The sequence below is a fragment of the Phasianus colchicus genome, chromosome 10, assembly GCF_987193195.1.
Source record: "Phasianus colchicus chromosome 10, bPhaCol1.hap1.1, whole genome shotgun sequence".
NCBI lineage: Eukaryota > Metazoa > Chordata > Aves > Galliformes > Phasianidae > Phasianus > Phasianus colchicus.
The window spans coordinates 23,876,907-23,904,726 of record NC_143445.1 but is presented as its reverse complement, the minus strand read 5'-3'; the positions used below and the strand labels follow the sequence as shown (position 1 = coordinate 23,904,726).

Genomic DNA, 27,820 nt, shown 5'->3' with positions numbered 1-27,820 from the left:
CACCGCTCCCAGACGCAGGGTTTGGGTGGTGCAGAGTGGAGCCAGGAACCGGACTGCCTTCCAACTCGGGATATTCTGTGACCCGCTAGTCCAGATCCGCTGCCCGGAGCGGGGCAACTCCTCACAGAACAAAGTGCTGTGTTACGGGCAGAGGGAAGGGAAGGGAAGGGAAGGGAAGGGAAGGGAAGGGAAGGGAAGGGAAGGGAAGGGAAGGGAAGGGAAGGGAAGGGAAGGGAAGGGAAGGGAAGGGAAGGGCGCTCGGAGCAGCCGCAGCGAGCTCCGCCTGAGGCCCCCCGCCCCGCGAGGCCACCTCCGGGGGGGCGCTGTCTCTTTAAGCGCTCTGACGTCAGCGAGGCGCCGCCATGGCAACGGCCCGTCACGTTGCCCGGGTCCATGCGGGAGGGGGAGGAGCTCCTCCCGCCGCGACCGAGCGCCATGGAGGCGGCGGCTCGGTGACACCCGCGCGGACCGCCGCCCGGCCACCAGGTACTGCCCGCCCGCGACCGGGCCGAGGCGGCGGGAGGCCGAGCCCCAGGGGCGGGCAGACGGAACGCGGCCGGCAGGGCGGTGCCGCGCGTCCCTCGGGGCCGCGAGGGCGGCGGCGGGGCGGCCCGAGGAAGCCCTGAGCGCAGCCCTCGCGGCGCCGGGAGACGCGCGGCGGAGCGGGGTACGGGGAGAGCGGCGGCCGCAGGGCGCTCCCCGCCTCGGGCGGCGCCGCGCGGGGTAGGCTCGGCCCTCGCGCCCGCCGGCAGGGCCCCCTCGAGGCAGGGCCGGGGAAGCCCCTCGGCCGCCCCGGGAGCTGCCTTCGGCCGACGCGCCCCGCCCCGCCCCTGCCGGGCGGCCACATCCCGCGGGCGGGGCGAGGCGGGGCGGGGAGCGCGGGCGGCACCACCGCGCCGCGGCGCCGGGGGGAGGAGGCGGCGCTCGGCGGAGGGAGCGCGGCCGGGAGGGACGGGCGGACCGAGCCGAGGCGGGCGGCGCTGCCAGTGCGGCCCCAGCCCGGCCGGCAGCGCCGCGAGCCGCAGAGCGGCAGGGCAGGTACCGGGCGGGGGGCGCGGCGCGGCGCGGAGGAGGGCCGGGGTGGGCGCCGAGCCGCGGAGCCGCAGCGCCGTCACACCCCGCCGGCGGGGCAGGGCGGGGCCCCTCTGCGGAACGGCTCTCGGAGGGGCTCAGGGTGGGGAGGGCGGAAAATCCGCGTCGGGCACCGCATCCCCGGGGCCGCCCGCTCCGCTTCGGGGCCCCGAGGGGCTGCGTGGGAGCGGCGGGGAGGCGCCTGCCGTGCGGGAGCCGTCCCGGGCTGCGGGCTGGCGGCCGTGCGGCTCTGTCGCTGCCGGCACGGAGCGGGGCGGCCCGGCTGGGCTGAGGGAGCGCGGCGACGGGCGGCTCCGGGGCCGCTTATCTGCTCCCCGCTACCTGTTCGCCTGCCGTCTGCCACTTGTTTGGTTTTTTTCCTACCGGCTTTGGGCGCTCCGTGAAATCATCGTGGGATAACGGGGCTGAGCTGGGCGTGCGCGGTGGCGGAGCCCTGTCTGGAGGTGCTCCGTCTGTAGGAAAAATGCACCGTCATGAGGTGCTGTGGTGGCACTCCTCTGAGGCACTGCGCTGCTTTCGGCGTTCAGATTTTTTCTTCACTTCTTTTTGCAGTATTTGCTTTTCTGTCTGTGCTTCGCGCTGAGTTGATCGCCTGTACAGCAGCAAAGCAAAATAGGAGTTGAGGAAAAAATAGCTTGGAGTTTAATTTGGTTCTATGTGATACTTTTCTAAACTGATAGAGCAGCAGCTGTTCTCCGAGTACCAGGAAAGAAAGGGAAGAGGTTGGCAAAAGGATCTAGAGAGAAAAGACAGGTAACCAGCACCTGGAGGGACAGCAGAGGAGGGTTGGGAGAGATGAGAACTGGAATCTTTTGAGTCAGATAGAGCTCCACAGCTACAAAAAACTGCGTGGTAGTTCTGCGTTCTAGCCCAGTTTCTTCATTGAAAAACCTGTGTTCTGCTGAGATTCTAGTTGAGAGATGGGAGCGATGGTATGGCATAGCGTCAGCCTGGTTGTAGCTGGGATTTTGCTTTGCAGCTGTCAGCTCAGTCAGGTTGGTGCACAGGTCTTCCTTCTCCTCACCTGCAGCGTTACCACAGGAGGGTTTGGAGTGCCTGCCAGAATGCCTGTGCTTCCCTGGTGTGGGTAGGGCACCCGGGGCATCGGTAGTTCTTGCAGGGATTTAAGTGGCTGCTGGGGGGTGTGGAGTGGAACCATAACTCAGCACTCTGACTGGTGGTAGAAACAGGGAGTGGTGTGGAAAGATGGTCACTAATCCGACCATCACTTGGCAGGAACAGCGGGTAGAGCTGTTAGTTACAACTGGGGAACTCTGAAGTCATGTTAATAATAACGGTAACAATAAATAAAAAAAAACCAAACAACCAAATGTGAAAAACCCCTAAAATTCTAGAAGTGTCCTAATGAGAAGGAGATCTTTGGCTTTTTTTTCCCCGCAGCGCTTGTGATTTTTGTGTGTGATAGCTGTGATGAAGTTAACTCGCATTCCCACAAGACAGGCTGATTTTTATCTTGAAGGAAGAGGGCTAGGAAAAAGGGGGGAGATCTTACGTATAAAAAACTTTAATGTTACGGATATGTCTTTTTTTGTATAATGTGAACTGGTGTCATTAAAGTAGTACAGCAAATAGTGGGTGTTCTCTTGTTAAGCCTTCTCCCAAGTGCTTGAGAAGTAGCTCTTGACTGCTTAGGTCATATAAATCTTATGGGGAAGATAGTTGCCCATGTAATCTGTTATATTTATGTGGGATAATGAAAGTTTCAATTATGTCTTAATGTTCCTTAGCTGAGTGCTCATATATCTAGTGTTTAATTTGTCCACGTATTTTATTTTTCAAACAGTTTTTGAAGGGAAGCCTGGGATTCACAGATAACATGAGGAAAAACTTGCAAAATATCTTTGGATGCAGTGTACACAGTTCTTTTCTAGAACATCAGGCAACCTTGAAAATGCCACAGAATTTATGAATATAAGATCTTGAAGATAAAATAAGAAATAAATACAAAATCAGAAAAAAAACCAACCCAATGCAGTGTGTTGTAAATCTTTCTCAGTTACTGTTCTCTGTCAGAGTCATAAATTAAGACTGTGTTGCTAAAGACAGATTCGTTTGATGTATTGTTTCTAATCTCAGGAGTCACTTTAGAAAATCTCATCGGACCAGTAAGAAATTCAAAATCCCTGAGCCTTATCATGCAGCTCTTCCTCGTGGTATGTAAGTGCTTATGGACAGTGATAATGGTGTGATCATTTATTTTATTTAATACTGTCAGAAAATATAAATCCACAAGTTAATGTGATTTCTAAGTGCCTTGAATTTGCCTTCTAGTATGGACCGTATTGCTAACCCAAATTTTTCTCCCCTTTTCTCCCATCTTTAATTGGATGCAGAGCTGTCACTTCATCTTCTGAAGTGTGAAGTCAAATTTGTTATTGTGTTCTTGTATGAAACTTCTGTATTTTGTAATCCAGTCTTTTGTAATAGAATTTATGTGAAAGATACCGAACAGGGCTAACACAAACAGTCAGGAAAAGCACGAACATGTGCTGCTCTCTTAAGGTTGTGGTTTGATTATCTGAAAGAGCTTCATAGAGCTTTCTAGATAACAAGAGACACTGCTGCAGCTTTTAAAATTAAAAAATCTGCTCTTTAGGATTGCACCACTATGCTCAGCGGTGTGCAGACAGTGAGATGTTTGATGTTTGAAGAGAGTATGAAATGAAAGACCAAGAGGTGAACTCCTCAGTATTTTGAATGGATCTCAGCTTGGGTGCCACCTATGATGCCTGATGGTCTGATTAATCTGAATGAGAATTGACCCAAAGGCTTCATTAAAAAAATATATATGGTTGGCCATAGTTATGTCAGTGAAGACAGTTTCACTTCCTTTAAGATGTCTCAGCTTCCCAAAGCGTGCCAAATGCTGACATACAGCAAATCCAGTTCTGATTCAGTTACTCTTAACTCTTGCAGTCTGTTACAATGTGAAAGGACTTCACCTAGGAAGGAGAGGGAGAAGTACCCAGCATACATGTTAGTTTAAAGGTAGAATAGGTTTGCCAGTTTCCGGAAGCCGTAGTTTTCCCCTCCTCATTTTGTTGGATCATCAGTATAAGCTAAGTCTTTAAGTTGCTGCTGTTTAGAATCACTGTTAGAAGAGCTGAGTAATGGTAAGATTTAAATGATATTTGTATGTTTTTCATCTTTACGTGAGGAGGGAAACAGCATCATCAGTCCTAGTATTGGATGTGTTTCTCACATGGGCTGAAGATTTTTGCACTCTTTGTGACTGGCTTGGCATCTTTGGGAAGAGCAACTAACTTCATTGCTGCCAGATTTGGGGACTCCTGGGCACCCTTGGTTTGTTTTCTAGTGTAAGTAACTCAGACAGTCAGCGCCTCAGCTCACTGCTCTGTGCACAAGGGTTCTGCCAGTAAGGTTGCATTTACTGCACTGCTACCCTGAAGAGCCGGAATTGCTGTGTGCACATTGGGTGGTTGTACCCTGAGGCACTTTGGGCTGGGATACTTATTTTGAAACCAACCAGCAAAAACATCCCAGAATTTGTTCCTTTTGGGAATGCTGTGAGAGTCACAGCAAGACTCGTGGAGGCCTCTCAGCACTTGGATGCTGTGATGCCCTGAAATAAGAGCTGTGTTCCCCTGCCCCATCAGTGCTGCTTCTAGGCTTGGGCAGAGCTCAGCAGGTTGAGAGTAACCTGATGGAAAAGAAACCTTTGAACAGCTTTCCTGCTGCCCTCTATTTTTCTTGGATACTACTGCGCTAATTGCTTCTAATGTAAGTGATTTGTGTCATTTTCTAATTGGATCAAAATTGAAATGAAGTTTTTGATGGATTTGTCCACGTCTAAAGTCTTGCATTAAAACTGAAGCTGCTTATTCAAAACATATCAGAATCATAGAATCACAAGGTTAGAAAGGACCTACAAGATCATCTTGTCCAACTGTCCTCCTATCCCCATTACTACCCACTAAGCTACTAAACTATATCTCAGATATAGTTATGACCACACATATATATGGTTATAACCATATAATACTGTTAAATCACATTAAGCACAGTATTAAAAGTTGATTAAACTGAAATAAATCATGTTTGATATGAGTCTCTTCTTGGTGGCCCTTTGTCGTGACCGCTGGCGTTATGTGATTGTTGATGTTAGCCAAATTTTAGAAAAGGAGGACTTTTCCCTTCAGACTCTTGATTTCAATTGAGGTCAGTTGTTAGCTGAAATAAATGCTCAGCCTGCACAGTTAAGTGCTACACTTGTCAGGCTCTCATTTAGCACACTAGAGCTGTAGTGTGCACATAGTAACTTCGATCAGTTTGGGTGATTTCACTGAAAGATTCTGACAGTGCACTATAATGTTTGAGTACTAAACATTCAACTGTGGAAAAACTGTGGTTTTAAGCAGAGTTATTCTAAAAAGCTTCTGTTACCCTCTTCCTCCCCCCCAAAAAAAATTGGAAAAAAAAAAAGCAGAATAGTCTTAAGCAAATGTATTTATCTTGTATATTACAGGGTAAATTGGAGTCCCTTCCTTTATAAACGCATTTGGGTAGTGGGAAGGAAAGCAAGGAAGAGCTGATCAAGTCTTGTAGCACCCTCAGCATTAGGTACACTGAACAATGCTTTGAAAAAATGGTGGACTGAGTTTGCAGAAAGGCATGAGGTCTGTGTGGTGCAGACAGTGTGTCCAACCTGCTGGGTTTATGTTGTTGTTGCCCTCTTTTTTTTTTTTTTAATGTGTTTTAATAAAAAAAATAAAGTGTTGTTACTAATACATTAAATGTGTTATATATTTTACATGCAGCCCAAGACAATGCTGTTTTACTCAGGGTGTGCCTGTAGGTTGAACACCTATGTGCTCAAGAAGTTGTGTTGTCAGTACTGTTTTACTTCCACTGCAGAGGTAGGAGGGGGAGTTGGGTGCCCCTAACAGCGTTAGGTGAGAAGATTGAGGTGCACATGTATATGCTACTGCATTTTATAGGGGATTAAATGCATTTAAGTTCCTCTCGTGGCTGACACTTTCGGAACAAGAACCTTCTTTGCCCTTACTCTTTTTAGATTCTTTTAGTAGCTTGGATACAAAGTGCCTAAATGAAGAAAAACAAACAAACAAAAAAAGCAGAGAACAATCTAAAGCATGCAGATCGAGGTGGTCAGGAAGTAAAGCTACTGTTTCGGGCACTACAAACACAATCTGAATCTCCAAGGTATGCAGCAGAGAAGGGGAAACTCTTTCATCTAAGCAGCCCAAAAGAGGGAGCTGAATTATTTTTAGTATGCTACAAGTCCAAGTAAAAACACTCCAGATGACTATATTACTGTGTCAGCTCTTCAGTGCTGCTCCCCAGATGTTGATAAGCACTGACTTGGGTAGGTCAGGTAGCTGGGGACAGGAAGTCATTTGGAACTTCTTTTTCCTGTCATCTATTATGTTTTGTTACAAATGCTGATAGGCATCAAAAGTAAAATGTACTTTTAAAAAAAGATGAAAGAAAAAAAGGAAAAATGACTTCTGCCAGCGGTGGTAATTCAGAAGCTTGAGCAGTGTGCTGCCTAGTCTCTGCAGCGACATTGCAGCCCTGGTTTGCAGACTTTCCTAGTGACTTTGTTAAAAGGACAGACAGAGTGCTGAGGTCCTCAGCAAACAGTTCAGTTGCTTGGGGGTTGCAGTGGCACTGCTAGCGTTTCACTGAGTCTGGTAACATTCTGCTTTGTGCTCAGTTTCTGGAGCTGGAAATTTAAGAACACTGAGCTATTTCTACTAATCTTTCAGCCGCAAATGCTGAAGAAAACTCTAAAAGTTTAGCCAACCAGCCTCCTGGTCTAGCATTAAATGTGGAGGTTGGTGGCCCTGCATGTGGCGGGGGGGGTTGGAGATTCATGATCCTTGAGGTCCCTTCCAACCCTGGCAATTCTGTGATTCTGTAAAATGGTAGTGTGTGTGTGTCCAAAGGTCTAAAGCAAAGATCTGGAAGAATGATGTCTGTTTCTTGGTGAGGGCTGGAATCTGAGACAATGTACTTGGCTGGGTTGTTGTTGACCCAGCCTGCTTTGAGATATGCTGGGAGTGTTGATGAGAGCAGGAGTTTTGGTGGGGCAGACTGATAACCTCCAGCACTGCAGGCTGTCCAGTGGCTGCGTTCTTGGCAAACACATCTTGTCTTTAGCTGTGGGCTTTGTCTCCAAGGGGGAATCCTGCTATTTATAGCCTAATGACTGTCATGCCTTCATAGAAAAATTCTTGCTCTCTCTTACAATTAAAAAAAAAAAATGCCTAACAAAACCAACTGTAAAGGTGTGTCGCTTTTGTAATGTTTTCTTCTGCTGGGAGTGTTGTATTTCGTTCCTTCTTTTTTTTCTTCCATCCTGCTCTTTTGAAAACTTCATCTAGGATTGCTTTCCTTCCAACACCCAGTTAGGTAATTTCTAACTTTTGGTGGCTGAACTCTACATGTTAACGTTACCTAAATGTATCTGTTCTTTTTTCCTTGAATTTTGAGATATGATCTCTAAAAATACATCTGGATTCTAAGGCATCATAACAGCGTGAAGTGGAATGAGTTGCAAGCTCAATTTACAACTTCCTGTTAGCATAATGCCAGCTTTATCTAAATGGGTTTTTATCTTTTCTAAAAGCTTTCTGCTAGATACAATCAGTATGTTAAAAATATTCTTTCTAGAAAGACAGACGTTACTTTGAGAACCCAGTGATTGTGAAGATAACTCAGCAGCAGCGATACACACTGCTTCAGCAGAGCATCTTCCTGAAGTGTTCAGTGTGGTTTGTTTGAAAAGAGGCAGTACTACACGAGGAACATCAAAAGCAGTTCCCAGCAGGATAAATATCTGAAACTGCATCTCATCACAAGTGGTGCCTGAAGTGACTACACGATCTCTGCACTCTTAATCCCTTACGTGCATTAGTAAGGAGGAAAACTGGTGCTTGAACAGTTTTCATTTTCCAATATGGTATTTGTAGTCATTCAGTGGTGCTCTAAAGCTGAGGCTTTTGGTAGATTTTAAGGCCTACAACAGTAAGTGTCTCTTAAAAAAAATGTTTATATATATATTTATATTTGTGTGTATAAAAACCCCTAAGGTGGCCTGAACTCTAGACTGGGAGAAAACTTATTTTTTGTGGCTTATAATTGCAATTGCCCAGAAATGTATTATGAACCATAAGCAAAATTAAAATCAGATGTGAGGGCAATAGTTTTATCTGATATTTGGGTAATCAGTATAAAAAAACAAATGCTTATATTCCCTTGTTTTCTTATGAAGGAGTACAGCTGTATGCTGAATGTTACAGCTGCATAATTGTGTGAGCTGCATAATGCCTCGCTGTAGCTTTGGTACCAAGGGAGCGTGTGTGTAGGGCTGAATGGTGAGGAGGAGGGAAGGGTGCAGAATACTATGTATAGATCAAATGCAGATTTCTTTTTTCCAAGCTGATGGATACATCTGAAAGGAAGCAATGTGTGTGTGTAGCTGGTACTGCTGGGTTTTCTGCTCCTGCAGTGCGTGAGAATGCTCTACTCTTGAGATCTGTCAGCCAGAAATTATTTCAGTCAAGCATACAGTCGTCTGTGTGGATCAAGACTCTTCCCTGCAGACTCTATTAGTTTCTCTAAATGTCTGTCTTCACCAACTTTAAGCCTGACCTTTTCTGAGTACTTAGAGCCTGTTATGTGTACTGTGCAGTCTGCATATGCCTAGAAAACAGGATGCTGCTGGAGTAGTGCTTTGTGCCTGTAGGAACCAGAGCAGACCTTACTTAGCTCTACAAAAAGAAAGGGGCTTTGCCACTTTGATCAGCATCAGTGCTCTAGCCCCTTAAACAAATCTCAAATCAAGCTTGTAGAGGTGAGCTTTAATACAAGTCGTTTCAAAGCGACTTTGGATTGTTCTTCTCTCTTTGCTATGAAAAATGTATTGGGCAAGTTGGTAGAATATCTTCTGGGGATAGGTGAGTGTTTGAAGAGGCAGCTAAAGTAATATTTTGGCTCACTGGTCTGTGTGTGCCTGCCTGTCTTTTCAAGGAGAATATTGGACTGGAATCACCCCTGTCTCGTTGGCTTACAAGTTTTCACTTCCCAGAGGTCTTTCTTGCCACTGCTTCCACATTTTGAATTGCAAAACCAATGGCAGTGAAAAATCCTGTGGTCACTGAACAAAGTTTTCAATGGCAATCATATTGTCTTTTGTGACAGCAATAATAACTTGAATTTCACATGAAGTTCTGTGGAGGGAGTGTGATTTGGGAAAAAAAAAAAAAAAGAAAAATCTTTGCTTATATACTGGAACATTTTGGCCTGGAAATGAGCAAAATCAACACAAGATGCAAGAATGTTACTTGTAGAAAAATCACTCTTTTGGACTGTGAAATATTCATAACATTTAAAAATTCCTTTTTCCTGTGTTTTTTCAGCCTTTTGCTTAACACTGAATTTCTTGTTTTTCTAGAATCTAGCGTGTGTTGGCAAAGATGAGCAAGGGGTTTTAGTATGTTTTACAAATGTACTTGGCTTAGACTTTAAAATGGATCTTAGGAATAAACTCATGCCTCTGAGCTTAGCACACTGATCTGATGAACTGTCAACTTACTGCGTGCGTAATGCTGCAAGCCTACAGTCACTGTTAATTCTTATTTCATGTTAGTGTCTAACCTGTAACTTCCTTTGCCTGTTTTGTGACTGCTGTTAATAACCTCAGTATTTGTCAGTCTGTTTTTCTTCCATGGAGACCATAATCAACCCAGCAGTCGAATGCAGTGAGCTGCTAGAACCCCTCACCGCACCGTTCGCTTTCTCACGTGCAGGCTGTGCACGCACTGTGTTGGCCGTGCTGCTAAAATGGCACTGGTTTACATCCAGCAGCACTTCGAGCTGTGCTCATTGCTGCTTCCTCTGCCCTCCCCACGTTCATGAGAAACACTCAGGGTTGATGCTTACAGTCCTGAAGTCTGAAGGTGAGATTTCGTGCACATCTTTGTCTGACACAGATTACCTCTGCTAATACATCCAAGCAGTTGTCGCAGTAAATAGAAGCTCTGTTTTTTTTTTCATGAGAGGCTTTATTTCAAAATTCTATTAAAATCCCAAGCTATCCGTGTGTGTGCAGTAGCAGGTCCTTATTCTTTACGATGGGTAGGAGGGCAGGGTGTTTCAGCAGAGGAAGGAAAGCAGCAGCTGGCCTGGCCCTGCTTGTGCACCCGGCCGCGTGCCACAGTTGGCACCCCGAGAGGTGAGGCTGTTCTCGTGTCCCACTGAGTGCTTGTTTGCTCATGGGTCTCTTGTCACGTGTGCCTTCCAGCTGTACATGAAACGTTGAATACGTATATTCAGCAGTTCCTTAAAATTCAGTGTGTTATCTGTTAGAGAAATGGGTATTTAACTAAGTTCTGCTAGTGCCATTCCTCTTCGAGGCGTTGGTTGATTATTTCCTGTTTTTGTACCAAAGCTAGAATGGAGACGTATCACTTTAAAACACTTCCAAAATGTGCAGAAATGCAACAATAGTGGTGACCTCAGAGAACAAGGTCACACCCAGGCTCGTTTCCTGTTTTGTTCTTGGGGAAACCGGGCCTGTGAAATGCTGGAGAGCCCGGGGTTACATATGTGTGTGCTCTGAAACCCGGGCAGCTGCTTGCCTGTGGTACAAAACAAAATTGTGAAAACAAAATCATACAGAACAATTCAGTTACAGTTTCTAATCTTATTTTTTAAATGCTAATTTTTTTTTTTTTTAATTAATCATTATTCTGCTCCCTTCTGAAAAATCTGTGGTGTTTCTCCCAACCAGTGTAAAGTGGCACCTTTCAAAAGCGTGCGTTAAAGCTACAAAAGGGAAGGAGGTGCACTGGGGAGGTTTGGAAGAGAGAAATAGGAAGAGAAAGATACACACTGACATGTTTGCACGTCTTATGTACTGTTATTTCAAATTATGCCTGCTTGGATTTAAGTGGATTTAGTTTATTGATGCAATAATTCCTTGGAAAATTGAATGTCAGGTGGGCAGAAAGCATGTGTTGTCTTCTCCATTCATGGCTTTGAGGAGAGAGAAATGAATGAGCTGAGCTGTGTAGGTCTCCAGTATTGTTGTTAGATTGGGAAATATTCTATAGAATGCTTCTTTGGCACATCCCAGATACACACACTATTGCTCTGTGTGTGCTACCAGAGCTCAGCTTTGGAGAGAGAATCCTGCTGTCTGCCACTGCTGAGCAGCGTGCTGTGCATGGGCTGTCAGCAGTGACGGGGAGCAGGCAGGTAGCTGGAACTGTGTAAGTGACTTCAGTGTGTGGAAGTTCAATGAGGCCTGGATTTGTGTGTTCCCAGTTTAGCTCACTTGAGAGAGAGCTGCAGTATTTCTTGGTGCCGTTTTCCTATATTTAGCGGTGCTATAGTTAGCATTCCTTATGCTTAGCCACCTGTGTGATCGCTAGCAGGGGTGATTGCATGGAAGTGAATTGTGAAGCCTCCTGCTTGCTTTTACTGCGTGTGAGATCCTCAGCATATGCATTGAAAAATGGAGAACTGATATGTATAGCTCAGCACTTCAGTTCTGAAGGACTGTTTTTTTGGTACAGGCTATAGTTATTGCTTGAATGATCCTGTAGTTGGTAGCTTTTTAGACTCCAGGCGGTCAGACTGTTCTTTTTTTGAGTCTCCTTAGTTGAATTATATCTGATACAAAAATAGCAGTGCTTTGTTGTGGGGAGGAGTGTATTTACACTCCTCTGCTCGTTTTTTTCCCCTCTCTATATGGTGATTTTACATGGGAACAAGCTAAATGAAGATATTTTTTAAAGAAACCAAATTACTTACGATCCTCATTTATAAACTGTAATCTTCTCCGGACAGAAATAGCTCTGCTTTGCAGCACCGAAGGCTCCTATCAGTCTGTGCCCGACTGTTCAGCAACCTGCCAAGTGTCAGCTGCTTCCAGAGCTGTGTCGTGCTCTGCTCCTGAGTCAGCAGCGTTCCGGCAGCAGCACTGGGTTCCCCCTGGCACACGGAGCTCCCCTGGTCCCACTCGGGCTGTGCTCACCTGCTGCTCCAGGCGGCTCCTGACCGCGGCACACCGTGTCCTTGCGTGTGTTTGGAAGGAGTTTTCTCAGACAAAAAGACAGCCTTTGAGTCAGTGTGCTACAGAGAAAGTACTTTCAAGATGAGAACTTGGGGTAATTTGCCTCTACCTGCCAATAGAACAAAGAATTAAGCCATTAGGCTGCTGAGTCAGGATGAGGGATAATTTGTCTCTGGAGCGCTCAAGCTTGCTGGTGGCTTTTGTGACACGGGATGTGCTGTGTAATAGTAGTTAATTATTTTGCCTCGGGAGGTGGCAGTTTATTTTGGTGTCGCTCAATTCATTGATCCATATTCTCCAAGGAAGCCCGCAGGGAGCAAAGCTGAGCCTGCAGGGACAGAGCTGTTGGGAGAGCAGAGCTGTGCCACAGGGATGTGCAGTGGCAGCTCCTCACTGCTCGCTCCTGTTGCTGCCGGCCCTTATGGGAAGCGTGTGGTGTCCCTGACCCAGTTTCCTGGCTGCTTGGCTATGTTGCAGTGATATACCCCCTGGCTAGCAGCATTATTAAAAAGTTCCTGCACTTCCTGTTGCTTATCCCCACCAGGCCTCTTCGCTGCAGCAGATACTGTTCATAGTACAGCGTGCACATTGGGAATTGCAGTGGAAAAGAAGCATCTGGCTTCATCTGATTTGGGTGATGGTCTGCGCACGCAGCTGCATCTTTACTGTGGCTTCTTCTCTTTTTCTCACTTTTACCATATCACTATAGAGTCAGAAGCATCAAGGTCAGAGATACCTCCACACAAATTCCTGCTTTGCTGTGCTGATTCTGGCACCAGCCGTGTGTTCACGTGGTGGTTTGCCAGCAGCTGCTGAGTTAGTGCACATCTGGGAAAGGATCCGTGAGAGCTTCCTCCTCGCCCACTCCATTTCCCCAGTTTCCTGTGGGCATCTCAAAATAGCGTTTAAAAAAAAATTCCAAGTGGAAGCATCTTTCTCACAGCTCTGCTAAATACTTTATGGTGAATGACCACTGGAGCGTACGTGCTGTCACGGTGTGATCTGCAGGCAGCCAGCCTAGCAGAGAGCTTGGGGTGCACTTCAGTCTGGTGGTTACCCTGTGCACTGAGTTTGTTTGCTGTAGTACCCCTGTGCTTATCTATAGCTTAAGAGTATCTCAGAGTTTGATGTTCAGCTGCTGCGAACTGCGGAAGAACTTTAAACTGGTTTCTCTGAGCTTTCAGTTCATCTGGGTTTTGTAGCAGTGCTGACTTGGAGGCCGTTGTGTGCAGTGAGGTATAGATTGACCTCAAACCACTGCAACATCCCTGCTGAGCAGTAACACCAATGGCCTTGCATGCTTCAGGATGTACTGATATTACTAGGGCTTCTTGACTAAAAGGAATGGGATTTTTTTGTTTGTTTGTTAAAGGAAAGGTAGGAAAAGGCATTGTCTTTTAATTGGCTTAGGATTGATTCCAGAGATGGGTGAATGGGAGGGCTAGTTGGGTTATGTTCATGCACTGCCATGCACAGCTGTAACGCCGTTTAAGCTGCTCAGCTGCTGCAGCATCATATGGAAGTGGCATTCACAATGAACAGTGCTGATAGTAATGGCATTATAAAGTCATTAAAGCTGACTTCATGGCTGAAGTGCAGAATGATCATCAGTGGTCTGTGAGCACTGGTTTCTCATACACACAGTGTTACCTGTCGATAAAAAGGTGCCCTGACTTTACCTAATTGTGGCCGTTGTTCTGACTGTGGTACTTTTTGTGGGTTCTAGAGCAAAAAAGGGAAAGCATTTTAAAAAAGAAAATATGATGCTGTTGGAACTGAGGTAGGACTATATTTCATAGAGGTACAGTGTTCCTATCAACTGTATTGAAGTTATAAGTGAACTTCAGAAACAGTAGAAGCATCTGATTAGCAAGCATGCTGAAGTGATTACAAGTTTTAAAAACAGAATTTTGAAATTGGACATGTGTATGGATTACATCTACCTTATACCTGTTGTGTACTAAGCAGCGTTAACATATTCTGACTTCTGAAAGAGGACATTAGTTGTAAATAAAGTAGAATATTCACATGTGGATTATAGCATTCTCTAGTTGAACAGAGCATAGGCTTAAGGAAGGGAAGGGTATGGGCTTCAGAGTTGCCCTAGGTATAGCTGAAAAGGTTGGTTAGACCAAAGTCACCACACTGCTGTTACCATAGGATGGCTTTGGAGGTGATCCAATTTGTGCATGGTTCTGGATTTATTCTGAAAAGGATTTCATAGTGCTATCCATGGAAAGCAGGGGAGGTTCAGTTGAAAAACAAAAGTTAAATAAAGGAGTAGATTAACAAAGAAATACTTGTATTTTACTGTAGCAGGAAGCGTCATACTTCTCAAACACACCAACTGTTAAGAAGTCCAGGGGTGGTGGTTGTATTGCTAATTACCTGGAGGGAAAACCTTTTGCTGAATGAGGCGGTTGAAGTCTGTAGTGACTGGACACCTGTGTCACTTGGTTGCATAGCTGTAGTGGGGATAAGGAGAACTGATTTGAGGAAACTGTTACACAGGCTAAAAAATTTTACATGCAAAGTTTGTTGATTTTTTTTTTTTTTAATATATCTAAGAACTACCCTGAAAGTGTGCTTGCACATGGCCTCACCACTTTTTTTGAACACTTGCTTTGTGTCCTTGTTCAGATGAGAACTGCTCTGGGTTGCTGTGGGCTGTACCAGTGTGAGGATATTTTTATAGTCTCTTTATAATCTCTTCTTACCATGTAGGTGCTTTTTAAATGAAAACAACATCATGACTTGGCTAAGAAAATATGGGAAAAGTTATAGAAAACCTCGTTAAGCCATAGTCTGTGATTTAAGATTTTCATCTTTAATTAAAATGAAAACTGTTTTGTGTATTGTGTACAAAGATGCTTGATCACAGCACTGTTGAGCTTAAAGGTTTTTGAATAACTACTTCAGTCTCTGCTCTCTGTTGCCATCTTGGGGTGAGGACTGACATTCTTGGAGGTTGCAGGATGGATGAGAAGAGCAATGTTACAAATGCATTCAGTAACATTTTTTAAAGTACTCTGGGGTTTTTTGTTTGTTTGCTTTTATATTCCAGATACACTTCATTTAACTATTTTTCATTATAATTGAGGAGTAGAAATAACTTTGGTTTTGTCAGAGTTGTTAGGCAGCGTACTAAAGGAGTACCTATTTGAAGTTTCCTTAAAAGTGGAACAAATACAGATGCATAGTGATACTGAAACTTCTTTCTCCTCCTTCTTATTGACAGGTTTTCTTCACCAGTGGAGTGTGAAACAGAAACTGAAGCAAGATGAGTGAGCTGGAGCAGTTACGGCAGGAGGCAGAGCAGCTGCGAAATCAGATCAGAGTAAGAATTGCTAATTCCTTATTTTTCATGATGAAGTTCCTCCTTTTAAAGGAGTAAAGTATCAAAATTATATCCATTACCGAGCAAATCTTTTCCTGCAACTTGGCCAACCATACAAATATTAGACAGATATTGCTAATATCTCCCTTTAAGAAAAGTTGCTTCGTTTAGTTAAGATCGCATTCAGAAACCATTTTATGTTGAACACCTTAAAGTGTTTCAGCTAAGCTGAACAATTAAACTTGTTTAAAGTTCAGTGTGTTTCTTCCTGTGGATGAAGTAAGCCCTGTGCTAGAGGATTTGCTGCTCTGGTATTTTAAACCCCTCCTGATTCCAGACATCAACATTTTATAAATATTTCTACAGTTTAGACATTTTAAAAATAAGCGGAGATGACCTAATCCACTCTGAAGCTTGCTTTTTGGGAGAAAGGCTATAAAGGGTGGTTATAGTAAACAAATTCTGAAAAATCCTTTCAGTTGTATATCAAACAACTCTTGAGCCAGATCTTAAAGAATTTTAAGATCGTAGTCTGAATGTATTAATTCAGTTCCAAAACGTGTAAGTAAATACTTCTGTTCCTTCTCTCAAAGATGACAGTCATTAGCACATAGATGGAACACTTCCTGGGGCAGGGGGGCACACAAATTAATGGTAAAGGGGAGCCATCCACCTGTGTTGGATGCCTGCCTCAGTAATTACAGAACTTGAGCCTTATTTGTAGAAATTACAGGGAACTGGGAAGGCTTGTGTAGTGGAAATGGTAAGTCACAGCCTGAAGCAGTGATTGAGCACCTGGTGAGAAGGCAGGGCCAACCCAGGGGAGCTCAGGTAGATGCAATGCAGCTGCATGACCAGAAGGGGGTAGAGCCAGGATCCATCCCTTTCCAGACCTATTTAAGGGTTGGCATGGGAGGCAAACGTATCTTACTTGAGGTCCCTGTCTATCTGAGGCCTTCCAAAGGTAAGCAGCTCTTTTCCTTTATTTCTGTGTCCCTGGCTACCGCATTTGGGCTTGTTCTCATTTGCTGCAGCCAAAGACTTTGCCACTCTGCTGTTACTGCTGTACTTTCAGTCACAATTATAGCTCTTATGGTTGATCCTTCGATGTTGCTGTTGTTAGAAATCCTACAGCACAAATTGAAGATAAAACTATTTAAATTTAAGACAATTATTTTAAGCCATGCTACTCAGAAGGAGTTGCTGACTGAATACCTGTATTTGTTTTTCAGTGGCTGGAGACTGAATCTGTTTGAAGTGTCTAATCTCTCTTACTGTGCAAACAGAAATAAAACCTGTTGTTTGGGTAGGGTTGAATAATGTGCAGAACGTAAGTATGATGTAAAGGGAGAAGCCAGAGAATCTGTATGAAGATCTGAACATCATGCATTCTATAAAATGAATGAATGTTCACAGAGTATTTTCCTTCCTTTAGCATGAAGTGCATCAGCAGCTTAAGTTTCTGTAAGCCTGCTGTCAGTCCTGCTCCCAGGTCCTGCTTCTCGTGCCCTTTGTTGTCACACCTGCTGTGGCAAGAGAAGTGAATGCAGGACTTGCTATTTATGTATAGTCTGTGGTTGTTATTTCAGCTGCACAGTTCCTCTCCTGGGTGCTCGGTGCCTGCTGAATGAGCACAGGGAAAGGTGCTGGCTTCAAATGCTTTTTAATCACGTATTTTGTGGAAAGAGAGTCTTAAAGGTTGCTAGAACATAACTCTCCTTAAGTCCCACTTCTCCTGCTCCTCAGCTTGATGCTCAGTTTTGCATTTTGGATTCAATTGTTCTGTTCTTTTGTTTCAGGATGCAAGGAAAGCATGTAGTGACACAACTCTTGCTCAGGTATGTTCCTGATTTTGTTCCTTCATATTTAAACAAACCCTGCAGTTTATGACTGTAACATGCTTCTGTTCAGTAACTGAAAGAATAGCAAAACAAGCACTTGAAAATGTACTATGTACTTATATAATTTCTTTGGAATTGTAGGTGAATTAAGTGAAACAGTTAAAAAGACAATTGTTTATTTTTACCTTCATGCCTAACCAAACAAACAGCCACACCAAAAAATCCCCTCCCCCCAAAAATCCTTTATCTTAGCATGTCCTGATTCCAACTTACCCTCTCAATAGAGTGTGTCAACTGTACTTACCCTATTTAGAAGGATTTGGGTAAGTGTCTTTTAGGTGTGCTTTGGGAATAAAAATACTTGTCATTTTGATTTTGCCATGCTTGAAAAAGTAACAACGCAGTAAATATTAGAGGATTTCCTTCCCTTTGTTTTAGTAGAGAACTTTCAGATTTGATAATCTGAAGTAGTCTCAGTATGATGTAGTGATACCTTCAGAAGCTTTTTAAATCGGTTATGATGTTATTCTCTTGTAAAACTTCTTTTCCCCAGTGTTGCGTGGTTTTGACACTGATAATCCATTTTTTTTCTTTTCTATTGCATGCCAAGGTAGCTTTTTTTAATCCAAGTCCAAATGTATTTAGCTATCATGCATATTAAAAATAGTCCTCAGTATCTCAAGGGTTTGTATTTATTTTTAGATCACAACAAGTCTGGACTCAGTGGGTCGAATTCAAATGCGAACGAGGCGTACGCTTAGAGGTCACTTAGCCAAAATTTATGCTATGCACTGGGGATCTGACTCAAGGTTTGTATAATTGGTCTTTAAACCTGCAGCTTGAAGGTTAGAAATAAGGTTGTCAACAGCATCGAGTTCTGTGAGACATGTGGTACAGACTTGGTGCCCTAAAAGGGGACCATGAACCGTGACTAGGATTTTCATTTCGTTAGCCATAGTTTGTTCTTGTAGATCCAGTGAGAACTGCACAGTAATAAGAGAGAAGCACTGAGTGAAAGTAGAGGTGCTTTTTACTACCACAGTCATTTTCCTTTTTTCTTCTTTTAGTTTTAACAAAGTTCTTAGACTCTATTTAAGGAGAAGGGTTTGTGGTGAGGTGTATTCCTAGAATGATGGAGGTTATATTTTCCAAGATTTTGAGTAATTATGTAACTCCTATGATAAGAGTTTTAAGAAAAGTTATAAGGCTTCTAGGAGGGAGTTCTGTCACTCTGCCTTAGCAATTGATGGTCAAATGTTCATAGAGCTTTGTGTTCTGTTCTCCCTTGTGTGGATTTCTTATACCCAGTTATTTTATTTTTGTATAACTGTAGTTTTTTTGTATTTTTTTTTTTTTTAAGAAGCATGAAATGTGGGTGTTTTTTTTGTCCATTGTAATCACGAGCCCTTTTGGATGCAGAGATTAGTTCTGTGGTGTAACATATAGTTAGTATAGATTTTCCAGCAAATGCTGCACTTAATTAAAAAACAATGGCAATAGTGAAATTCTTTCTGATTCACTTGGTAACCATGCACGGTGTGTCTATTTTGAGAGGTTTGTGGTTTTTTTATACTAACTTATTTTACTCTGTGTTTGTATTTAGGCTACTAGTCAGTGCTTCACAAGATGGAAAATTAATTATCTGGGATAGTTATACAACAAATAAGGTATTTATAATTTTATCAATAATTCATGCATAATTTGTGTGTTTGCAAATCAGAAATGAAATGAAGCAGTTAGAAAGATGTTTCTTTGTAACCTTCATGCCTAGCTGTTTAGTGGAGATATATTTTAGGCTGTGTTCAAAAGTAATAGTCCTTGGTGATACATAATGTCTTTCCTCTAGTTTGCTAGCGCAGTAGCTTTTTGCTCTTTTAATCTGCCTTTGTGATGACGTTTATTTAAATGATTTGGCTTTAAATTGTAGAAATAGACAACCTCAGAATTTAATGCTTTGTCTGTGAGGTCAGATGGGGTGGGGGTGGAGAAGAAGCTGTTACAGGAGGGAAGCTTAGGCAGACTGTGGGGCAATGATTTGTTGCTATAAACTGTCCAATTTCCATGGGTACAGCCATTCCGTTTTGTAACCTGTCATTCAGAAACAGAAGAACTGCACAAAGAAATCTCACCAGAACAAACAAATGTTGTAGATGTTTAAGTTAAGAATAGCTTTACTATTAAGTAATGTTGTGCAGGAGTTCTGTATGTACACTCAGGAGACATAGTGATATTTTTTTAGCCTGATATGTACATGAGCATAGATTTCAATACGTTCTAAAAAAAAAAAACCAACAAAATTTATGCTGTGCAGTCTGTTTGCCACATTTAATCTGCTGTAATCCAAGAATTGTTACGAATGACTGCAGTAAAACATGAAAGCAAAGGTGTGATGTAGCACTGATGAGCTCTATCTTTCTGAAGATGCATGCCATTCCTCTGAGATCCTCCTGGGTGATGACTTGTGCATACGCACCGTCTGGCAACTACGTGGCCTGTGGTGGATTGGACAACATCTGTTCCATATACAATTTAAAAACCAGAGAGGGCAACGTGAGAGTGAGCCGAGAGCTGCCAGGGCACACAGGTCAGCCACACGCTCGTGTCAGCTTCAGTTTTCTGGTTTTGTGTTCTATTGCAACAAATGAAACAGTCTGACTTTGAGGTGTATTGTGAACTGTGAGATAGTTTTGTTGGCTTACAGAATAGCTGTGACAGAACTTTAGCAACTGCTCTCGGATGGTAACCTTCAGTTTCAACTCTCACATCTGACATTTTTGTAACTGTTTTGTTTTTAGGATATTTGTCCTGTTGTCGCTTTTTGGATGACAACCAAATTGTCACTAGCTCAGGAGACACCACTTGGTAAGTTTTTTTTTTCTCTATATTACTTTTTTTTTTCCTGCCCAGTGCATCAATTTTAAATAAAACTGGAGCTTTAAGTAACCAACTACAGTGTGTTAACGCTGTCGCTTTCTCTGCAGCGCTCTGTGGGATATTGAAACTGGTCAGCAGACCACCACGTTCACTGGGCATACCGGCGACGTAATGAGTCTCTCTCTAAGTCCAGACATGAGGACTTTTGTTTCGGGTGCCTGCGATGCCTCCTCGAAGCTCTGGGATATTCGGGACGGGATGTGCAGGCAGTCGTTCACAGGGCACGTGTCGGACATTAACGCCGTTTGTGTAAGTGAACGTTTGTGCTTCTGCATGGGAAAAAGGCAGGAGAATAACAGCAGTAGGTGCACGGATTTAGCTTGTAGTCTGTTGAGTTACCCTGATTTAAAGTCAGTGACTTAGGGTGGAGACTGTTAAGTTATGCAGAATGAAGTTTGTCCAATAACCTATGATCTAGTGTGTAACTGAATTATTACCGTTATCTGTGATGCATTGAAGTGGTTTTGGAATAGTTTCAGCAATGTCCCTGTTCAGCCATTGAGACTGTACTTTTTTTAAGAAGCGAAGAACAGAGGATGGGAACTTTTTGCAGTATGATAGAGTGTTAAAACTGAAATTGTAGATGAATACAGTATGCTGAGAGGGAGCAGAATAGCCAAGCATCCTCATCTTAAGCCTTTTTGTTAAATAAAAGCGTATGTGGTATTTTCTGTTGGAAAAAAAGCTGGAAATGTGCTGGAAGGCAATGTTAAAAAACAGTGCTTACATTGAATGTTGATCCTCGGAATAATTTTGTAATATTTATAAACTGGATTATATTTCCTCTCTGTCATAATAACACTATGTTCAGATCTGCAAGATACAAGCTCTGATAAATAGGGAATGAAATCTAGGCTGCATCTGTTCTTGATAAACATGAAAAATTATTAAGGCTGAGAAAATACCAAAGACATGACCTGTACAAAAATGCAGTTCCTATACTTAGACCTGAATCTTGAGATGTGTTGAGCTCTTTTCGTTCCAATTTTAATCAGTATGGCTGTTGTAAGACAGGCTTTGATTTGGAGTAGATTTTGGCAATTGAATTGCTTGTTTGCAATCTTCTGTCTTGGCAGAGCCATCCTGGTTGACCATCTTAAGAGGGAACATAGTGTGCACTTCACATAGGTCTTCCTGGCCCCCAACCAGAGCACAAGTACATTTTGCTTCATTTCATGGGAGTTAGTTATATCCCTTTTGATGCCTGCTGAACTGCATGCAGGAACTTGTCTGAGTAAAAGTGCAATAATTCAGTGCTATTCTAGAAATGTTTAATTGCATAGCTCTGCAGGTTTGCTGGCAAACTATTTTTGTTCAGTACATCATTCCGTCTTTGCCTGGTCACCCTGATAATATCATATTGTGATGTTTTTGAAATAATGCATGAGAAATGTGTTTTTCTGATTTCAAACTCCTGTCTCTTAATTAAAACTTTCAGTTTTTCCCCAATGGACATGCATTTGCCACTGGATCTGATGATGCCACTTGCCGACTCTTTGACCTGCGTGCAGATCAGGAATTAATGATGTATTCACATGACAATATCATCTGTGGAATCACTTCTGTAGCCTTCTCAAAAAGTGGTCGCCTTTTGCTAGCTGGTTATGATGATTTCAACTGCAATGTGTGGGATACTCTGAAAGGGGAAAGAGCAGGTAAGTGCGTGTAACTGCAGCGAGCAGTGGTGGATATTGAAAATCTGTGCAGGGTGGTTCATTGTCAGTGCCGTTGCTGATATAATGAACTCTGCTTGCTTCCTGTCGGCACTGTTCTCTCTTGGAATAATACCATTTCATTTGGTTGTATCTTCCAGTTGTTAGAGTGCATTGGCCATCTTCTATCTCCACTGAAAGATAGCTCTAAAGGTTAAGGAACAGCCACCAAAGTTGCATTATATGTATAGAAAGTTTATTTTGCTGAAACGTACAGAACTAGGCAATACAAAATGCTGCATTTGCATTGATTCTGGCACCTATCACAAGTAGTAATGCTTCTAGTAATGCTTCTGACAAGTAGTTCTGTCTCTGTGGTATTGTTAAAAGACACGGCATTTGATTTTGAAATTGACTTGATGGCCAGGGTTGTGGAGAGCATTTCTGAAAACATGGGACGAAACAGTACAGAGCGTGGCAAGGGGTGAGGAGGCCTGTGGGGCAAAAAGATGAAGTTTAAGAGTAGAGGAAATAAACGGAAGCAGAGATGTGTGTGTTTGTGTTCACATATTGTTAGTAACCTCACTGTTCTTTTTCCTGATATGGCTGTTGTGATGTACAGTTCCTAAAGCTAAAGAAAAGGGAGGATGCTTAGACCTCTTGTCATATATTTATCAGCCTGTTTGAAGACTTAATCTGGGAGGGCAGAGTAGCAGCTGAAGTCCTTGATGCATCCTGTAAATATTAACATTCAGTTGTTCTTTTCCAGGTGTCCTTGCTGGCCATGACAACCGTGTCAGCTGTCTAGGTGTTACTGATGATGGCATGGCTGTAGCTACAGGGTCTTGGGACAGTTTTCTCAGAATCTGGAATTAACTGGGAGCCAAACATGTACATTCTCCACTTGAGACCTGGAGAGATCAATGCTGCAGCCTATAGCTGTGAAATAACATTTCTACCTTGTATTTGCAGGTGAAGTTTTTCTATTCACTGATTATTACACAAAAAGGCTTTCTGTAAACTAGAAAAAAATCAAGTGAAGAAACAGGGGAGGGGGGAAGAAATCACTGACTTTTTAAAAGGGGCCAGCACACATTATCATGGTGACCGACAAACTAAGAGCCAGTCTTTTTGTTTTTGATGGTTTGGTTAGATTGTCTTTGAAGGGTTTTTGCTTGTGCTCAGTCTGCTAATCCTGTACTTTTTTTTGTACATAACAGAATATACACATCATAGCAGCCAATCATGTAACATTTGTCTGTATGTAAAGAAATATGTTTGCATTTTTTAAGGAACTACATTTATAGCTTTGCTTTAACCTGAGGTGTCACTTCTGAGTTTTGTAGTGGATGAACTATAATTGCTGTTTTAAATGTTTTTGTGAATTTACTGTAGATAAAGTGAAGCCAATGATATGTATGTGTTTTATAATGGAAGGCATTTGAATTTATTTTTTTTTTTAGAGGCCCTGGAGACTCCCAGTTAATACCTACTGCCTTACTCACTCACTTCTTGACCTGCTTGCCTATTTTTAATCGTGGGGGTTCTTCCTTAAGCCAGTGGTTCCTGGTTCATCCATTGGCAGTGGCAGCCTCCAAACACCAAGGAGTTAATGCCAGGCAAACTTGCAACAACAGAGGGAAAAAAAAAAAGTCCAGTTCCAGAAGTATTAACCTCCTTACTGCGGCTTTCCGCATCTGCTATTCCACCCAGCCCTTGGGTATGGAAACCAGGTGACCTGCACTGCTGTTGTTAAGTGGCTGAGTGCTTTTCTTTTTGACAGTTCAGCTCTAAATAAAATAGTTTGGCCTGTCACAAACTCTAACAAAGTGATTTGGCATGATACTCTGTGCAGAAAGCAGTGTGCTTGCGGAGCTTGCTCAGTCATCCCAACAAGCAGAAATTCAAGAGAACTTTGCTTAGAATCTTAAAGATTTAAATGTGCAGTTAATCACCTATAATTCCCCTCCAAACTGGGGCTTTGCCAAAGCATACCACAACCAAAAGTGCTTGTTGTCAGTTACGTGCAGTGTGAATTATGAAAGGAATTGTGTAACTTACAGTGAACCAAATAACCTTACTTACTTGTGTGGCCCTTTAAAACTTTGTGCTATAAAGTTAGCGACTTGCTTGTTCTCCTGTGGTCACAGGTCTGTGCCATAGTGGCTCATTAGATGCTGATTGTTCTGCAGTTCTCACACTGTAAATAGCCGTCTCCTCTTCCTGATCTACTCAGATTTTGGTGTCAGCTGCTTATAAATGACAGGTTCTGATCAAGTATGGTTGAGTGTAGGTAGAAGAAAGAAAATCGAGTGAGTGATGCCCATTTGAAACACCCAGGAGGACTGCTTAACTTCTTGGTGCCTGGCAGCATGCTTGAGGCTGCAATGGATGTTCCCTTGGGAATCTCAAAGCCTGTGGCGTTTGTAGAAAGGGGAAATCAAGTCTATTGGCTTTTCTGAAGTGACTTGTCTTAAATACATGTGAATTTTAAATTACCAGGTTGGAAGATAATGTTCATCTGCCCTCAGCTGAAGTTATGGAGAGTCTGGGTATCGGTGGGTCAGGTAATCTAAGTGCCCAATATTTTGTAGTATGCCAAAACAGAGGTGACTCTTCGTCAAGTTCATGACATTTGTAATCCTAAATTTCAGAACTTCCAAACTGTGCCTGTAAACTTGCCATGTCTGAATGGCAAAGGTGCCAATCACAGTAAATTCACTTTAAAAAGGTAAAAATAAAGCAGCACATCTCGTGCTGCAGAAGTGTACATTTACTAACAGCAGATTGTGGTGTAGGACCAAAATCACACGATATCGTATGTCACAGGAACTCCTCAGCATTTTGCTTTTCGATCTGTCTGCATTTACAGAACTATTATGGAATACTTGTTACTCTTCTAAGTGAGCAAGTTGAGAGCTCTCAGATTTGGTTCAATTTTTAGTGGTGCACTTAACTTTTTTTTTTTTAACTCACAGCTGCCTTGAGTGAATTTGTTACTCTAGAATTTTAAGAAAATATTCTTTTTCTAAAAAGTTCTTTTCCATAGAAGTGTGTTTTGAACCAATTTCCTAGCCAACACTGTTGTGAAGACAGATGCCATTTTTACATTCTGGTGTTCAAGCTGGTTTCTACTTGTGAAACTCCAAAAACAATTTTACAAATGTATATAACTTTTCTTAAAAGTTTGGGTAGACTGTAAACATGGTAATGGCTCTCGTACAGGTATTACTGCAAATAGCTTCACTATCATTGATTGATGAGCAATTGCTGGATTCAGCTGCTAGTAAGGAGTGCCAACTACTTGCCCGTGAGGTTTCCAAAAGCATCATTAGAATATCTGCCTGTTTTTGCTGTTTGGTTAACTGGTTCTTCTAGTGCTGCAGGTCCCATGGTGGCTCCTTTTGTGTTGGTGCACAAGGAAAGGTGGAAGGAGCCTCAGCACAACTGGAAACAGTATCTGATGTGTCTTGGGAACTTGTAGAAAGCTTGTGATAGATCCTGCCAAGGTGATGTTTGCTGTTTAATTATTGTCCTGTATTATCTAAGACTGAAAAAAAAAAAAAAAAGCCTACAGACTTGATGTAATGCATTGTTGCTATTGTATGAGGCCAAATAATGAACTTGTACAAGTTTGCTTTTTCTTTTTTAATGGCTGTCATTGGTGAGCTCACTCATTAGAATGGATGTGATTTAATGGTTAAATGCTCAAACTCCCTCTAATATGAGGAAGTGAAGAAAATGAGCCTTTGTAGGTTTTACGTAAAAGATGTAATTCCTAGCTTTGCATCTCAAAGAGAATGGTATGTGCCTCTGTGCCTATGGTATGGTGTAGGCACAGGTGTGCAGCTTGTGCAATTTCTAACTGCTCCATGGCAGCAAACTCAGTGTACAGCAGATTTTGCAGCCCCCCTGGGTACATCTTAAACTGTAAAAGTTTGCTGCCAACCTGCATCATTGTCTGAATTTCAAATACCTCGTGTAATCACAGAAATGTAGTAACTAAGACCATTGTGCCAAAACCATTGCTGGCAAAGTAACTCATTCCCAGCCTCTCTTCTAAAATCCTATTGATTATAGCTTGGAAAGTGGAACTCTGTGCTTTGCGTGGCAAGATCTGTTTCATTTGGGTATAGTTGTTGTTGTTTTGGGTTTTTTTTGTCAGCATTTTCCAGTGTTGATTTATTATTGCAATACAGGATACTAATCAGGCCAGGCAAGCACCCAACCTGGGCTTGTTCTTGTGTAGATTCAGACATCTGTTTATTGGTAGGAATGTTGATTGAGATTCTGGAAACCACAAAAGCTTCTAAATGTATACTCACTGAGTACTGCATTGTTGGCCTGTTTTCATCTGTCTCCAGCCCTTTTTTCTTCCAACCATCAGCACCATCTGCCTTGCAAAACTGCAGCTGCTTGGCAGTATCTGGCAGAACTGATAGGTTTAAGCATTGACACCGATCTGTGTATTGAAGCGGAACGTGGACTGATGGGCTGCCCCCAGTCTGGGAGAGGGCCTGACCTGGACTGTCCAAAGCTGAATGGATGTAACAGCTGGTCCTGGCGTGCTTACTGTTGTGCATGGGTTGGAAATAGTTAACTCTTCAGTTTGTGTCCCACAATGAAGTTGGCGTTACTTTAAGGTAGAATGAAACCATTGTGAAAACATTCCAAGCGTGCTTAGTCTTTCCTCTTTGAGGACACTGTCACCTCCACTAGGTTTAGTGCTGTGCTTTAAGATGTTGGTGAGAATAAGTATTGGCTAATTCAAATAGTTGGTATAAATGGTTGTGTAGCAGAATGACTGATTTTTGAGATAGCATTTCCTGTAAAAGTAATTAAGCATGGGTTGATGGTGCACTTTGTATACAGTAATCTGGCATGCATGCTGGTAAACTACTTCCTACACTTCAGAGGCACCACAAGCCTTTTTATCCAATTGCTGGTTATGTAAAATAGATGCAGAATGTTAATGCAGTGTTGTTATGGTAAATGTGTGAACAGTGTTACTAATTGATATAACTGATAACAGATTACATGTGCCTGACATTCTTATACCACACAGTATGTTTAGGTTTTAACTAATATGGACTTCGGTGGAATAGTCTTAGATATTTCAAGCCTTTGTTTTACTTACACAATGGTGCTCTATTTGTGTTTTTCTCTTTTTTTCTTTTTCTTTTTTTTTGAAAGAAGAAAAAAATAAAAGCATCTGAACACTTGTAGTACATATTACATCCAAAGGAGTCCAAAACAAAACTGCTTCTAACCATCTTGGTTTTAATTTGCCTTCAGTTTCTGGCATTTCTCATCAGCTCGGTTCCTTCTGTCACTTGTTGCTGACTACTTTGGATAACTGCAGTCATATTACCAATTATGAAGTGATTCTGCACTGCCTTTGGATCGTGTATGTATACAGAAACAGTCTTAAAGCTTTTATTTAAGCTATTGAAAAAACCAGGGACTTGTGCCATTTGTTCTTTAACAGTGCTGTTGTAAAAAGACTTCCCTGTGAAAAAAAAATCACTTGCTATGAACTCTGTTTATAGCTTTTTTTTTCCCCCTCACAATGGATCTTTTCTTTGTATTTGTACAGTGGCTCAGTGAAAAATGTTGCCATGAGTTGATATTGTAACCAATAAACAAGTGCTTTTAACCACATGGTGCCAGGTGTGGATGCTCCTTTCCAACTCCACCCCATAGACCAGGGCCAGGTCAGGCTGCACTGTAAAGAGCAGGAAATTTGTTAGGGACCAACCCTGGGCCAAAACTATTTTTTTTACAACATTCCTTCATTCCTGACAGCAGAACTCCTGTTGCACAGTGCCATCTTCCACTTTTTTTGTCTGCATCACTGATCCTTTTCTCCACAACTGAA

The 27,820-nt window shown here is 42.7% G+C and overlaps 1 protein-coding gene across 1 annotated transcript; it reads left to right on the top strand.

The window, feature by feature from the left end:
- The first annotated feature begins 343 nt into the window (after positions 1 to 343).
- GNB4 (G protein subunit beta 4) lies at positions 344 to 27,601 on the top strand. Its single transcript, XM_031614601.2, has 10 exons — positions 344 to 486; positions 15,417 to 15,515; positions 17,315 to 17,353; positions 18,059 to 18,165; positions 18,960 to 19,023; positions 19,778 to 19,940; positions 20,152 to 20,218; positions 20,338 to 20,539; positions 21,729 to 21,945; positions 22,712 to 27,601. The coding sequence occupies exons 2-10, from the start codon at positions 15,459 to 15,461 to the stop codon at positions 22,816 to 22,818; spliced, it is 1,023 nt and encodes a 340-aa protein (XP_031470461.1). The 5' UTR covers positions 344 to 486; positions 15,417 to 15,458; the 3' UTR covers positions 22,819 to 27,601.
- Positions 27,602 to 27,820: the final 219 nt, after the last annotated feature.

Coding starts and splice junctions, on each gene's coding strand:
- GNB4 (XM_031614601.2), top strand. CDS start 15,459: ATGAGTGAGCTGGAGCAGTTACGGCAGGAGGCAGAGCAGCTGCGAAAT. Junction 20,540..21,728: donor CGGACATTAACGCCGTTTGT/GTAAGTGAACGT, acceptor TAAAACTTTCAG/TTTTTCCCCAATGGACATGC. Junction 21,946..22,711: donor TCTGAAAGGGGAAAGAGCAG/GTAAGTGCGTGT, acceptor GTTCTTTTCCAG/GTGTCCTTGCTGGCCATGAC.